The sequence below is a fragment of the Sebastes fasciatus genome, chromosome 18, assembly GCF_043250625.1.
Source record: "Sebastes fasciatus isolate fSebFas1 chromosome 18, fSebFas1.pri, whole genome shotgun sequence".
In the NCBI taxonomy this organism is placed as follows: Eukaryota; Metazoa; Chordata; class Actinopteri; order Perciformes; family Sebastidae; genus Sebastes; species Sebastes fasciatus.
The window spans coordinates 18,358,940-18,375,383 of NC_133812.1; the positions used below are offsets into that span (position 1 = coordinate 18,358,940).

Sequence of the window (16,444 nt, forward strand, 5' to 3'; positions counted from 1 at the left end):
ATCAAAACGCCACTCAGTGGCACTAAGAGCATTAGAAAGACTCAATATGGCTTTGAAAAAAAAATATTTCCAGCTTGATGTTTCTCTGCTGCTCTCTCTATGAATGTGTGTGTGATGATTTTGTGTGTATGTGTGTGTTTGCCTGTGTGATGCTTTGAGTGCAGGAGTGGGTCAGACAGTCTAAGCTCTTTATCCAGGTTCAGTGGCCCGCCACACATTACAGGGACGAGCAAAGTGAAAGGACTGGCGTCAGCACACTAAATAAATCACTGTGGCCAGAGCAGTAAATTCAGTTATAAGTCCCGTCTTTGCTGTGAAATAAAAACACCGACTGGAACAGAGCCAGAATCATCTACAAAATCCTGTCGCACACAACCACTTGAGTGTATTTATTCTTATCCAGCTGGGGACGTTTTCTGTCTTACTGAAAGTGAATCTCAACCATTTATTTTTGCAACCAGCAGATGTATTCCTTTTGTTTTTACTCTGACAACAACCACCTGTCCAGTAAGAAATCCCATTCTGTTGAGGCATTATTCATTTCCTTCAAATTCCCTAAACATCGCCTGAATGCTCACTTTTTCCTCACTGAACATTCTTGAATTATTAAAAGCAGGAAAACAGGGTTTGTTGTGTCAGGTGGCAGGTTGTGTTTTGTGTCTGCAGCGGGAAGCCCTCAGAGAGAGAAAGAGGCTCGAGGGGACAGATGTCAGCATGCAGCACAACAGGAAATAATATTTCATAGATACAGCACCTCCATTGCTTTTTTTCTCCACTGAAGGTACATGAAAAGGGATCACGGACCCCATCCCTCCAGGAACACGGGAACGTGGCAATTGAATCCAGTAGGAGCAAACAATGACACAACACAAGTAAAGAGCTGAGGAAGTGCCTGATTTTGTAGAGACACTGTATGTACATGTTGGATTTTAAAAACAGGATAATAAAACGAGAATGAAATGGTCAGGCTAGCTGAGATGTATTGTATTTGAATGTTAATGCTCTCTTCTGTGAGAGACAGATTATTTGAAAATATCTACTGCTGTGATAAACCCAAACCCATCTAGTGCGCCGAGCAGATTAAAATAAAAGCTGGGAATGACTTTATTTTACTACTAACTCAGGTATGCTGTGAAATCATCACATTAGCTGGCCAGCCGACCTCTCAGAGGTCAGGGCATCACAATCTGACCTCTATTTAAAAACCTTTGAGTGCTAAATGGACCGCCAAAGGCAGAATTTTCCACCATCCAATCACATTGTGACAGGTGAAAAAAAGGGACAGAGGTGTCTGTGGGTGAAAGATAAGAGCGAGCACGAGACTCAAAGTATTACAGACAGAAGCTGAATGTGTCTTCGGGGTCACAAGCTGAGGTGTCAGGGTTTTATCTGTGAGGACATTGTCCTGTACGTCCATCAAAACTATCTGATGCCTCAATCTGACAGAATCAGAGATGTTATAGAAATGCTGCAGGAACTGTATCATTGTGGAATCAGTGAGGCTTAAAGCTGTAACTTTGGTCCACATTAAATGTAATGGTCCGTACTGGGTTAACAAAGGGAGGGGGAAAAAAAAAAAACGACACAGTATGGTATCGCGAGATTTTGTGTGGTTAGTATCGGCTTTTTATTAAACTATTTGACTTGATTTGATTAAGGATCCCCATTAGTTGGTGCCATAGCAACCAGCTAATCTTCCTGGGGTCCACATTAAGCACATAAAAACACATTAAAATACCATACAAAACACAAATACAGGAATTAAAAACCTTAGAAATAACTAGTTATAGATCAAACTTAGAGATATGACACCTGAGATAGCATACCAAACAAAACAAACATACAAACACCAGCGTAGCAAATTAATTACAGTCTTAGATAAAACTTGAGTTTCTTTTTGAACGCTGATTTACTAACAATGCAGCAGAAACTTTGAGGCAAACTATTCCAGAGAGAAATTGATCTATGAATAAAAGATCGTAGTAACGCATTAGTTCTAGGACGAGGCAGTACAAGCTGACCATTTCTGGACCCTCTGGTGTTATGGTCATGTACAGTATTACTATAAACAAATTGATTCAACAAAAAAAAACTGGAATACTGTAATTAATACCTGACTTGAACATTACCAGTGTGTAATGATGACATATTCTCAACAGTAAGCCAGGAGAGGCCGTCGTGCATACGATTCACATTGGATCTAAGTGAACAACCCATATCCAACCGAGCTGCCATAACCTCTTAACAATCCGATGGCCGCTATTTAGTTTTTCAGAGGTTGTAACAGTCTCAGCCTTAAAGCTAGAGTGAAGAACATATGAAACTAGAAAACCTAAGGAATCGATTGGTACCAACCATGTCACACTAGCTTGTCGGGAAGAACGCCAAATAATTCTCCAAAGTTACGCTTAATTTTGGCGAGGAAAAACTGACATGGCCTTGACCTCTGACCTCAAGATATGTGAATGAAAACTCTGAGATGAACAGAGTGAAAACTGTATCTTATTAGATAAAACAGATGTTGACAAACTGCATAATTTACAGTTGAAAAAAGGTAATAAATCTCAATATATTGCAATATATCTTATCGCAATACTCAGCATATTGCAAAATGTTTAAAATCTCAACAAGATCGTATTTCGACATAAGTATTGTGATAATATCGTATCGTGGGGTCTCTGGTCATTCCCACTTCTAGTTAACAGTAACTTGCTGTGCCTGTAAATCCTGTGAATATTCCTTTCATTACATCTGTAGAGAGTCTTAGTACTGTCTGTTTCATTAAATGCTGTTTGCGTTGCGTAACATTTTAGTCAATCCGCCTTGTGAAGTTCAGCTTAATCAACAGACATCCAACTTGGCAGAAATGCTGAGACAGAAATGCCAAAAGGAGGTGTAATTACTTAAAAGAAAAAAAAGAATCAATGCTGATATTTTGCTTCACTGAGGTAATGTTGAAATACACGTTGACCTTCATGAAGGTGTGATCTTTGAAAGAGGGTTTAGAGTAGATGAAGGCGGGCCCGCCCTCCATATTGTATGGGTGGAACCCCCAGTGACCTAATCTTGTGATATGTCACTCAAACCCTTACGGAGTGTCAGGTTAAAAGAGATTATAATCTGATCTGCAATAGAAGCTGTCACCGAGAAACTAGCATGGATTTAACACACTAAATAGTATACAGACACACACGCACACACATAACATCTATCAAACATAATGTCCTGTTGCAGAAGCAGAAGCTGAACAAGACAAGGCCAATAAGCCCACAGGGTGAAAAAAGGCTGTGCTGGCTGTCATAAGACTGCCGCTATGGCAACAAGTCATAAACACAATCTGGAAAGACAAGAAGAAGAAGAAGAAGCAGCAGAATAAACAACAACTCATCTATCCCACACTGGCCCTACTGCCACAGTTCTGAGGCTACAACAGAGTAATGGCTTCATGTTAATGGTCTGGCGGCCTTGAAGACTCGTTCTGTGTCTGTTTAACCACTCAGCCTAAACTGCTGACTCCCAGTGGTATGATAGGGGGGGGTGACGGGGGGCGAAGATGCATCACAGCTATTTTTAACACCCAGTGTTTGTTTCGGTGTCTGTGTGCGAGCGTGGGCACATTATGTGTGTGAAGCGGTGGTATCCAGAGCCGCAGACGATAAATGGCGGTGTCAGAACTAAACAGGAGGCTGGCATGGCTCAAGGTGACCGTCTGCTTGGTCCTTCCTTGGCTGCGGCCGCACCATAATGTCGCCCCTGGCAACAGGATGTCACCCTGGCCCTGTGCCAACCTGAGGATCTGTGCCAGTCCCACCAGCAATCAGGAGCTTAAAAACGGGTGTGTGGGCTCTTGGTCTCTCTCTCCTCCCGGCTTGTCCAGTCTCATTTTCTTGCTTTTTTCCCGCTGCCTCTCTCATCCTTTTTTCATCCATCTAACACGCTGCTGACCTCTGCTGCCTTTGCCCTTTACCCTTCACCTTTCCTCCTGCTCCGCATCCTCCCCTGACTAAAATGACAATAGGCGCTTATAAAAATTGGACCATGCTGCATAAATTTCCTTAAAAGCATAACACAACAAGCAAAGCCTGAACTGACTGAGAAACTCCATCTGGGGCAATCTCCATCTGTATTATCTGATCACAAGCAAATTGCCAGTACAGGATTACACACAGCCCACGCACAGACAACTCAACCAGGTGCTCCCAAACACAATGAGACTTTGCAAACTTGCCCACTTGATAGGCTAGCAGACGGTAAAACCCAGAGGCGTAGGCGGGAATGCATGCCTCTGCCGCCCACGACGGAGAAAACAGGTGAGAAATTGAAATAGGAAAAACGGTGCACCGCTTTTCTCATTAAGGAGAGACAACAAACAGGCAAATTCCACAGCATATGGAGGAGTTCAGGCTGGGAGGTGTTCAAAGAGGACTCGCCGTTCTCTGCCATATGGTGTCACTAATTGCTGTTTTTTTCACTGCGACAGGGAGGCACACCAAAAGAGACGGTTGAAAGAAGAAAAACACAGACCCAAAACTGGGGCAAAAGTTTTGATTGTTTTGATGTTGAGTGGTTACTAGCGGCTTCCAAATGGAGCCTGAAGGGAGTATAGTTCATTTCATGGTATCTGGTGATATGTGGAACTTGGCTTAATTTGAGAACATTGTCCTCTCTTGAGAGTTGGAATAAAATATGTTAATCAAATCAAGCTTTAAAAGACATACAAATGGTATTAGATTACCTATATTTAACTCTCAGGTGGCAAGAAATGAGATTCAAGTTTTCCCCAATAACGTGTGAACATAACACATCAATATAGCACATTTCTGAACACTTATCCAGCTGGAGAGACACGATTACTGCAACCTTGAGGAAATGAAATGCAAGCCACTCTGAACAAAGGCGACATTGATTTCATTTAGAGATGTCATTTGGGACCAAGCTCGTGACGACTACCTATATAAAACACTGCATGATACCAAAGACGAGGAACGCATGCTTATGTTATTTTCTCTTTATGCTATGAAGCTGTTTTATGTTCAGACTAATAAAAACATAAGTGCTCCTCTTTGATTCTTACGAAACGTCTTGATGATATCATCACAGGTTCAGCTCTCGTCTCCCAGGAGATGGATGCCAACCAGAACACATCAAATAAAATATTGCGTCAAATTAGATTTCACGTGCCCCTTGTAAATAAACTAATGTGATCACGTACTCAGAGGAAAACATATATAGCATAAAGAGTGATTTGTGCAAAAAGAATGTAGCTGATGTCCAAGCAAATCCATTCACACCACAGACAGCATGTCAGACGTATAGTACAACTCTACTCAAGGCTCGGAAGACGCATGTAATTCAGTAGCCATTAACACGGTCTGTGTGTCTCTGTAGGCAAACGTTTAGACAGTATTGCTCCCACAAACTCTCAGTCCATCCTTCTGTAAGGATAACCACGGCAACAAGACCCAGCTTATCTAAAAAGCTTGCACCCAACGAGACATCAACAATAAAGCAACTGTTGGTAAAGAGCCCGTTTGGTGTAATTAGATAATGTAGACACACCCCCAACCACAGGAGCCAGTCAGAAGAGTATTTTTGGAACAAGCCACACTTGGGACAAAGCTGCATTATTTACAGCTCATGTCATTTAGCGCCTTGTAGTGTTAAATGAGAGTCCTGAATGTAGCTACAAGCGGTGGTGTCTACATATTCTCTATAGTTATACCTTGTTAGTTTGCAAAGATATCTGGAGACGTCTTTTTTTTAGTGTAGATAAAATATTTTGCAGCTTTCCAAAACAGGTATGATTCTTTTTTTTTTTTTTTGAGTATTGAATTGTATCCTCATGCATATATAATGGGATAATTGTACACTGCTGCAATGTGATAAACTGTCTGTTTCTCTCTAAATATGTATTAATGCATCAGTCTGTCCTTGCACCGGAGAGACATCTTAAAGGGGAAGCTTCTAAAATTAGATCAATCGGGATTCAAAGTGTGCACCCACACCTGCACACTGTGATGCAGAGGGAGCCACGTGGCTGCCGGTGATGCTGTTCTCAGCTTTCACAGAAACTGCCACCTCAGAAGCCACACAGGGAGCAGCCATATTGGATCTCAGCTCTGGTGTCACCTGACTTTCCTGCTACTTTGCGAGTGTCATCAATCTGATGCTGTCAGCGAGGGGATGCGTGACTTTGCCACACAGAGATGCACTGTTTTACAGTGGAGTCTTATGAGACAATTATAGTAAAAAAAACAAAAACACCCACGTTTATTTGACTTCTAGGAAGAGGAAAAAGACTGAATAAATGTTGATATCTGCTGCAAATACAGTGTACAAATGAAAGAGAAGTTAGAGCAGAGGTGAGAGATAAGATAAGAAAGACAGAATTGCTCTTTTTAATGTGCCAAAGGTTAAAAAGAATAAACATAAGGCTGTCATTCATGCCAGTGTTATTGTAAGCTATATGTACAGTAGGCTGAGGGTACGACTGTCCACAACAGGGAACTGACTTCATCCGGTCAGCTTCTCTGGGGATTAGCTTTCCTATTGTCTGCCTCCCAGTCCATCCACATACAGGAACACATACATGCACATACTGCACTGTATCGGTGCATGTGCAAGCATGTGCACACATAAACCTTGAGAGTAAATACATACAAGAACAATGCACTATTACAATCTCTCACACTGTGGTGATCTGGTTGTTCCTTTTCCCACAAAGAATAATAATATTTATGGCATTAAATCTGCATATTGCATGAGGAAAAACTCCACAGAAACTAAAGCACTGATAGCAACTGAATGTCAGACAAAACATAACTAATTATGACCTAAAAATGTCCAATGTACTTGATTACTGCATGCTGCGATATTGCATATCCAATTCAGTAATGTCCTTCCCATACCACACATTTATAAGCCATATGAACTTGAATTCCAACACTCCACAGATAAGATGTACAGGGTCATGAGCAGAAAGGATAAGATGCATGTATGACATTTTGTACAGTGTCTCTAGCTCATACTGTTTTGCTGTGTCATGCCAAGCACTAGGTCACCTCTAAAAACGCTGCAAACCGAGGTGGAGCAGTGTGAGTGAGTAAGCATTTTGCACCTACCTTGCAGTTTCTGCATCACGTTGGCAATATCCCGAGGAGAGTGTCCGTAGTGCCTGGGTGATGCCATGCTGCGGTCCTGAGGTCACTAAAGTCACGTCCCAACTCCTGTGCGTCACCCTGGCAAGGCTCTCATACTGCGATCAGGACTCAGATTGAGCTGCAGTAGTTTGGTGTTTTCACACTGACTGCAGGCTATCAAGGCTGAATCGTGTCCATGCTGTATGCTGTGTTTCTGTTTTCAAGTCATCCCTGTTGCAGCAGCAGGCTGCAATCCTCACACTCAGACAAGCTCCTCCCCCGATGATGAGGTAAGTGCATACTGTACGTGTACACGAGCAATCACATACAGTATGCCTGAGCCTTTTACTTCTGCAGACAAGACAGCTTCCTGGTCTGCAGGCACTGCCACCTGCTGTCCAATCAAAAGGAATAGCTCTTCCCTCTCACTGAGGCACCAGGACCAATAGAGTGCCAGGTATCTTCCCGTGCCAGCTGGTGCCACTGGAAGAGATGTGTGGGAGGGAAAGTGACTGTCAGCAAGTGAGAGACACAACAAGGGAAGAGGAGAGGACAGAATCTGCTGCAGCAAATCTCAACTCTGATGGCAACAACACATTTCTTACTTGATGTGAATTTAGAGTCACCCTGAATATGATAAAATATGTAAATATGTTTTCATTGTAATTTTCCTGTGACTAAATCAGAGCATCATGGCTTGTACTGATGATACCAGGTGACACGTTCTAGGGTTGTTGCAAATGAATTAGTGACTGATTTTGTGGGCTGTTAGAAATATTACATCAATTGTGAATTAGTTTTATTTTACTGGGTAGTTGAAGCTATAATAATCTCTATAGACCCAGAATGTATTCATAAATTATATTAGGTGTAATGCCACCTGAAATAATTGACAAAAAATATGAATATTTACTTAGAACATTGAGAATAACTGCTTGAAAAGTCATGACAAGAACTTGGAGGCAAAAGGGAAGCCTAAGTAAACACAAATGGAAAGAACTAGTAGAGAACAAACCAGCAGAGACAAATTAAATGCGTGGGAAAAGAAATCACATATAGTATTAAAGTCAGTGTTAAATGGCTGTGGTGGATGTATACAGTACATGTATGAATATATAGGTACTAAGTATGGTGGCAGAAATGTACAGTATGTATAGAAGTACACATATATCTATCTTGATGGATTAACGTAAATGCTAACTGGGCTTCTCTCACACACTTTTTTCCTTTCTTACACTTTTTTTGCTCTATTTTATAACAATTATTTAATTTTTACCATTTAAATTATTAAAATGTAAATGTAAAATGTAAAATTATGATGAATTTGGGGTCATGAACCCGACCATGACATCATTTAATTACTAAACTGATGCCGATAAAGTATTTAAGTGACATGTATTTTAAAGAAGTCACTATAATGTGTGCTCTTATAGTTTTTTCTCTGGGCTGTTCCATTATTCACTGCTTATTGAGCAGCTCCAGGATTTATCTTATGACATCATCATTTCAGTCTGCCCTGCTGCTGCTCCGGTTAAATGGGGATTTGTTCAAAAATCAAAACCTGTAGGGCTGTCCTCAGCTTAAGAAATACTTAGTCTACTAACACTCATAGAATTTTGTTGATTTAATCGACAGATGTGTAAAACTGAGTTTCTCCACAAAGAATCACAGAAAAGCACCACTTTAAATCTTTTGTTTACCAGAGATGTGCACATAAGTTTACTGGAAATAGATCATTCAGCATGAAAAAAGCATAAAAAAAACGCTAATCGACTAATGAAATCTTAGTCGACTAAGACCAAAACGACCGATTAGTCGACTAATCAACTAAGAGGGGGCAGCCCTAAAAACCTGGGCAACAATATTTCTCAAAAAAAAATTCACTGATACAAGTAAACATAACAATCAATCAATACACCCCCCTGCCAATAAAACAGCTCTCCAAAACTCTATGTCCGATATATGCTACTGCACAGCAGATCAATGCCAGTCTTTGAAAGGCAGGAGGGAGGTGTGATGAACCACTAGGATCTGAGCACTTATCGCGATGTGTAATCCCATTAGACAAGTCCTTTCATCATCATCTCAGGAGAGCTCTTAGAGCAGCTGAGAGGGAGCTACACTGCTCTGGACACAGCCTCATTCAACAAAGTAAGAGATAGAGGAGTGGACAAAATATAAAAGCTGATAAATTATTATTGATCGCAGATCCTCAGCTCAGTTTTGGTAAATGAATGACAGACACAGAGGTAGTGCATGTTGAATTCAATCTGTTGTGATGACAGTGTCGTGCAATCTGCTTCTAGGATTAATTTATGGAATGGCTTTATGGTAATAAGCCGGTGGCATTAGGAGCAGGTGAATGAGGGAGATTTTATGGATGTGAATCTGCAGCACAACAGAGCAGCTCTCCATCTATCTATTTGTGAGTCCAGATTTCTTGATCTCTGTATTGTCTAGGCTCCCTTTTGAAGCTCTGCTGTGTACTGTTTGTCTACAGTGACTGAGTAAACATGGTGTTTACTGGGGAAAAAAACACTCTTTACCAAAATGCTGTGGCGGGAGGGGGGGATTGTTTAGATTGAGGAATTGTTGAAGGTGAAAAGCTGTCATTCCCAAAAGCAGGCAACTGTGTTTATAGGGTATTATTGGCAAAGCTCCCCACCAAATAAATTCTATACATTAGTTTCTCTGTTGTCAATAAAATGACAACATGTTATGGGCAGAATATGCCATGTACAGGACAAAAATAAATACAATTCATCCAATTTACCTGCCTACCCAACCGCAACTGTCATAGCAAAACCAGGGGTCAATCAATTACCTTGGTAGTTTAACCTCAACCCACTAAGTAACAACTAGATCAGCAATCCATCTTAATAAATATGTATAAAAATCTAACCATTTTGTAATTCCGTTGTCAGAGTCAGCTGCTCGACTTGCCAGTGTGATAAATTGTGGGATTTAGTTGGATTGGCCGGCTCCACTGCAGCAGGCACGGACTGCTGATTCCTACATTTTTACGCAGCTCGGCTGGGGGTGACCTCTACCGTCCAGAGCCCCTCAGGACCAACCAGATTCAGCAGAAGAAAGAGAGAGAGGACATTGCTGCAGCAGAGGGGAGCAGAGAGCAGATACAAAGCAAAGGGGTCAATAGGAAATCTTCCTATAGTAGCCAGACCCTTCCCCATTAAGGTCTGTTTTCTTATCTAATCATTGCACAGGCAGAGAGCTGGGACCAAGACCGCCGCCACCGCCGCCGTGTGGTAATCTCTTTCATGCACAGTCAGCAGTTTTCTAACAATTGTCAACCTGCATGTCAAAATCAACATAATGCCAGAGAGAAATGCTGTTCTGTAACTATTTTATGTACTGCAAAATTATCTGTCTAAATAAGCCATTTAATTTAGTATAGACTCCTTAAACAAAGGGAACAAATCTTTATAGTTACAAGTGATGTTAAATAAATTATGTTGATGTTTGGAGCCATATGTATACCAAAGTTAGACACCAATATGATTGATCTGATGACACCGATGTGAATATTAGAGCTGCAAATAATGATTATATTCAATGTTGATTATTCTGTTGATTGTTTTCTCAAATAATCGATTAGATGTTTGGTCTATAAAATGTCAGAAAATGGTGAAAAATGTCAATCAGTGTTTCCCAAAGCCCAAGATGACGTCCTCAAATGTATTATTAATATTCACATTTAAGAAGCTGGAATCAAAGAATTTTGACTTTTTTTTCTTTAAAAAATTCTCAAACTGATTAATCGATTATCAAAATAATTGGCAATTAATCTAATAGTTGACAACTAATTGATTAATCGTTGCAGCTCTATTGTTGATTTAAATCACAACTACTTTCCATTGTTTTCTATGTGAAAAAAAGCCACATGCTTTCACAAATCTTGCTAAAACTATTCTTCCAATCACTGCCTTATGTCGTAGCAGACCAATCCTCATTGAGCTGCACAATGTATGTGCATGCTATATGCTAAAACATGTGGAGGATGATGTTGTGTATGTATACAATATAATAATCAGTACGTGTAGCCCACCAAACACTGTATGACACATTAAGTCGAGCAGTTGGCATGTTAAATATGAGATGTTACTTAAGCTCCTACATTATTTCTGTAGAAAAATACAGGTTGATTAGCTAACCAGGGAGTGGACATACGAGACTTGCAGTGAAGTTATCCTGGAGTATTACTCCATCTACTGTTCAAGGAGGGAACAAAGGGAACACGTAGGTGGTTGGCTCAGTCTCTCTACATCCAAATATTACTCACCACAGTGGTATTAATTTATTGTAGAAAAAAAACATACCATGTCTCTTTTCACTCCTATAATATCTTAGTTTATGCATAAGTGATGTCCCAGAATGGCACATCCATAACAGCTACTGTTTAGGAGATTAATAAGATATTGATTCATCAAATCTACAAATTTAGAAACTCCTCATTGTCTTGTATGATTTTTAAAACACAGTGATAATCTAGTATATCCTTTGTTGCTGGCTACATCTTTGAAGTCCTTACAGAAAGCTAATTTCCTTATTATGATATTAAGGGGAGCACACTGTAATTTCCCACCACTCTGCCCAATGACATTTTGATAAGGGCATGAACTTAAGCCATAAAACTCAAAGAATGTGTCCTCCACCTATGAGCCCATTGCACTCCAATTACTCTATAACAGAACACAATGGCCACACATACTATTTCACAGTGTTGTGGGTGTTTGCAGGTTATTTTGGACAGGTTTTACAGCAGAGCCGACAATTAAAGGAAGTTCAGGCTTTAGCCGGGCTGCTCTCTCTCTCTCTCTGTTTGCCAATGAAAAGGCTGAAGGTTGTCAACTTCTTAGAATAATACACACACAAAGATTTTGCCTGAAAATCTAATGTTTCATTTTATTGAATAGGATTAACAGATTGACTTGATTAATGTTGAGGTTGAATTTAAGGTGACGAATGGTTTACGATCAACTCTGGAAAGTAAAATCCAAAGCTGATGGGGCAAATGGGGCTGGTCTACATTAGATGCTGCATACCAATATGACGACTCGCATCCTTCCCTCTGACTGTACTGATGACCTTGCAGATTTGGCTTGGAGGGGATTAAAACAATGCTGACTGTGGGATCAAGACTGAGTAACATGAAGAGCTTCAGTTTCACTCACTGTATCCTGGTTTGTGAAAGTAAAACATGTTGGTGCATTGAAAGGAGTAGCTGTGCTGCTTTTCTATCTTATCAAACTAGAATGTTTTTACTGGATCTCTCCAACCGAGAAAGGACCAGACGTCCGATGCAGGCACCGCTGACCTGGCAGACACTGTGGAAAGACTGAGCTTACTAACAAAGACGTTGTAAAATCAGAACAGGCAGATTTCCACGCAGTCTGTCTAAAAATACACCAGAATATTGTCATTTTTTGCATCATTAACTGAGTTTTAAAAGCACTTACAGTATTGCCACCATCAATTCCAGCTGCGGTTTTGCCTTCAACACTCATTTCAGGCCTGTAACTGCCGGTACAGCTCATGGCAAAGCTGTCGCCTGTGGTCTCTGTGGTGGACGGAGAAAATATGAGAGAGATTAAAATATTTATCATTTCTGAAAGGAATAAAAATATCGGTAAGTGTGGTGGACTTTTCTATGATGAAAGCTGAAGTCTTAGGCGCTGGAGTGATACCATTTTACATTAATCAACCTGAAGGAAATGATGGGAGAGGAAGTGATTACAGCAACACCCCGTCTCCCCACCTCCAGGATCTCTGTCCTGGATAGATAAGCCACTCCTGTTGCTAATTTCAAGCAGAAAAGCAGGAAATGTGACAGTGTAGTTTTCCGCTTCCATAAACAAGACGACTGCCAGGGTTAGCCTCTAGTCCCGTGTGCCTCTGGGCTCAGACACACTGACAGAGAAAGCGAGCGAGGGACGAGAGAGGGAGAAAGTGAGAGAACAGGAAAGAGGGGAGGCAGAAAGACAGGAAAACCCATCAGAAGGAAAAGAGAGACAGCCAAGGATTGACAGAAGAGGAGGAGAGGGAGAGTAAAAGACAGACTGAGTCGAGTATCAGTCTCTCTTCTTCTCCTGGAAGTCATGGCCGAGAACAACACAAATCTCTTTCTGGAAATACTTCAGTCTTTTGATGCTGGTGAGTTTTTCCTAACTTCCCTTCTGTTTTAGCAGGTCGTTTTCATGTGGTCTCTCTGATTGGCACCGTTGTTCCCTCAGGAATCCACACTTTAATCACCTCTGAAATAGATACAATATGTGGGCCTGAGTCCTTTTGAAGATTACTTCGTCAAATAAATTAGAAGTAAACCTTTTGCGACTCACTCCAAATCTATAATCTGACATGTTTTCTTAGTGTGTTTTTCCTCCGTTTTCCTAAATGTCATTTCCAGATGACTTTTGACCAGTGTCTCCTTTCCGTTTTCCCAAAGTTAGAGAAAAAAATATGCTTCGGAAATATGGGCTGGTGGCAAAGTTGGTTCAGTCTTTTTTAACGCTTAACCGTATTGAAAGGAAATTGATTTGTTTTCCCTGGCAGCAGTCCAAAGGTTTTTGTCTTAGCCGCTGCATTTTCTCTCTTCTCTCAAGCACGCTTATGTGGGCACTACTGCTTCTAAGACAGAGAAGCAATGAGCTAAAACGTCTGTGCCTTTTTTTTTGTGGGAATGAAATGCAATCAGTTTGTTGTCTCCAAAAAACTTGCTCTGGTAAATATGAAAGAGGAAAGCCTATTATTAGTTTGTCAAGGAGCACCATCTTGCAAGACGCTGTTGGCAATCCTCAATTTGTTTCAAACAGATGGTTTTTGTAATCTTGGTAAAAGCATAGATTCTAATTAAAATTCCTTCCATTCCCAGGGTATAATAAAAAGGATAAAGTGCTTTTGGATTGTATTGCATGTACATAGCTATTATAAAACTCTTGTCCCTCACAGTTAACCTGAAGAGTAAATAAGTTAATTGGGCAGAAGAAAAAAAAAGTAGAAACAAAAAATATGGAGGGTCTTTGTGAAGGATTCATCAAAATATCCTTTTCTGTCTTCACAGTCCCTCTGATCATAGCTTTCTGTGTGTCCATGGCGGTGGGCCTGGTCTTGGGGGCCCTGGTTTACGTGATCTTGACCTGGATGTCCCGACGCAGAGTAGGCTCCGCCAGCATCACCCGCCGTCCTCCTCGCCACTCACGCACATCTCCTCGTAACCGCCCGGGCTTTAACCGCAACAGCAGCTACGACCGGCGCAGCAACAACAGTTTGGTCAGCGCCGCTTTCAGCTTCCACCGCCAGACTTCCTCCCCGGATCACCTCGACCCGCTGGGGCACAAATCCAGCTTCAGGGCCTCCACCTTCCACCCGCTCCTCCAGTGCAGCCAGATTGCGAGGGAGGCGGAGGAGGGGAGCCAGACCACGCTGCCTCGTACGCCGACTCTGACCACGTCGACTGGATCAGCTCAAACAGCAGCTCAGCCGGCTGCCACGCCACCCAGACCTGAGTCATTTTGGGGGAACAATGGCCTGAGGGGTTTCCATGCTACACAGACCCCACCTCCAGCTTATGAGAGCATTATTAGGGCATATCAGGAAACATGCACCTGAGAGGAGTGAGAGCACCAGGCTGACTCTTAACTAAATGAGCCCCAAGTTGGAAATGGAGTTACAAATGATATTGGACTGAGTCTGTATTGATTTATATGACCAGGTGGAGCAGAGCGGAGCCAACAAGGACATCAAGGTCTATTGTGTGTCCTGCTCAACACAATAACACTCTGACACAACAATCGGTTTTGTATGTCTTTTGGTATGTTAATATATATCTGGTGTTGGCATAAGCATACTAGCGTGTCATCATTCAATACTGATTTAAAATATTTAAAAACTGTCAGTTCACACTCTCAGCAATGTTGGCTGCTTATGAACATAAATTATTCCTCTTAAAAATTAGCACTCTGTATTTAGTGGTGATTGACACTCGTGTATGCTTGTGCACAAAATCTTTGATTAGTTTAGATAAGTACATACTGGTGACTGGGCATTTACGCTGCAAGACAAGACTTGCTGCAAAAGAGGTATAATAACTATGCAAAAAAAAGAGAATTATTGTGTATGTGTACCCCCAAAGGAAGGCGAATGTTTCTGTTAACTTGTATTTAATGAATTGTGTCATTGACGTATCTATGCAAAACTTGGAGGAGACAGCTTTAAACTCATTTGATGTTTTAATTGCTGTCTCACACATGTTTTTTTACAGAGCTGTGGTATGTGGGGGTGTGTGGCATTCAAAGTAATGTAGTGTGTCTGTGTTTGCAAGTGCAGTATGTGTGAGATTGAGAGAGAGAGATACACATAAAGTTGGGCATTAGGTGTCAAAAAGTTTTTGTATTTTATCTTTGTATGTAATTTACTGAACTTTGCTAATAAATTAATGCAATAAAAGCTGAATCAAAAGTACGACAACTGAGTTTTCCGTACAAAACCTGGTGGTCTGTTTGCTAGCACAAACAAAGCAGTTCTCTTATCTCTTACACAAGATATGGACATAATGACATAAACACCTGTAAAATATTGCAACCCAATACAGTAGTCGTCCAAACAAATACTACCTTAGAGAAGTTTCACAAGTTACATTTTTGTTTACTTTGATGGACAAATGTTGATTGTATTTTGAGATTGTGGTGTTGATGTACAATATTGCATTTTGATGTAACAATATGACGATATTTATCATCAAAATTATATATTTTTCTATATTGTTTCTATCACGATATAGACTAGGCCTATATTTATTAATTTTTTCTCTATAATTTCACTGAAAACTGTTATGTGCATTTTGCACTCAAGTTCTTAAAATGAGAAAATACTCAGTACTTTTCATTTGTCAAGTATTTAACTCCCATAGGAGTATACAACAATTTTCTTTACCATGTGGATATATCATACAGACTTTTTATTTATTGAATTACCAGAAAACATGCCATATTGTGATATATATTGTTATCAAGATATGAAATTACCTATATTATGATAGAAGATTTTGGCCATTGGTGGGGACAACAAGGGAACTACCTTATTTAAAGGGACTGTTTGTAACTTCTTACACGTATAAATCAATCCGGGTCGGTGTCCGATGCGCGCTCGCGTGTGGCTACGCTGTTCAGACAAGACTCCAACAAAAACTACACGGAAGCACCAAAGTTATATCTAGTGAAGCCCGTCTGTTAAACAGTGTTGGCCGCGGTCGGAGGACGAGGGGGAGACCGTAGCTTTGGTCTCCAGGA

The 16,444-nt window shown here is 40.8% G+C and overlaps 1 protein-coding gene across 1 annotated transcript; it reads left to right on the forward strand.

Annotated features, from left to right (window-relative positions):
* Nucleotides 1–12,906: 12,906 nt before the first annotated feature.
* Nucleotides 12,907–15,617, forward strand: myct1a (myc target 1a). Its single transcript, XM_074614959.1, has 2 exons — nt 12,907–13,310; nt 14,218–15,617. Exons 1-2 carry the CDS (start codon nt 13,256–13,258, stop codon nt 14,763–14,765), a joined length of 603 nt encoding a protein of 200 aa, XP_074471060.1. The 5' UTR covers nt 12,907–13,255; the 3' UTR covers nt 14,766–15,617.
* Nucleotides 15,618–16,444: the final 827 nt, after the last annotated feature.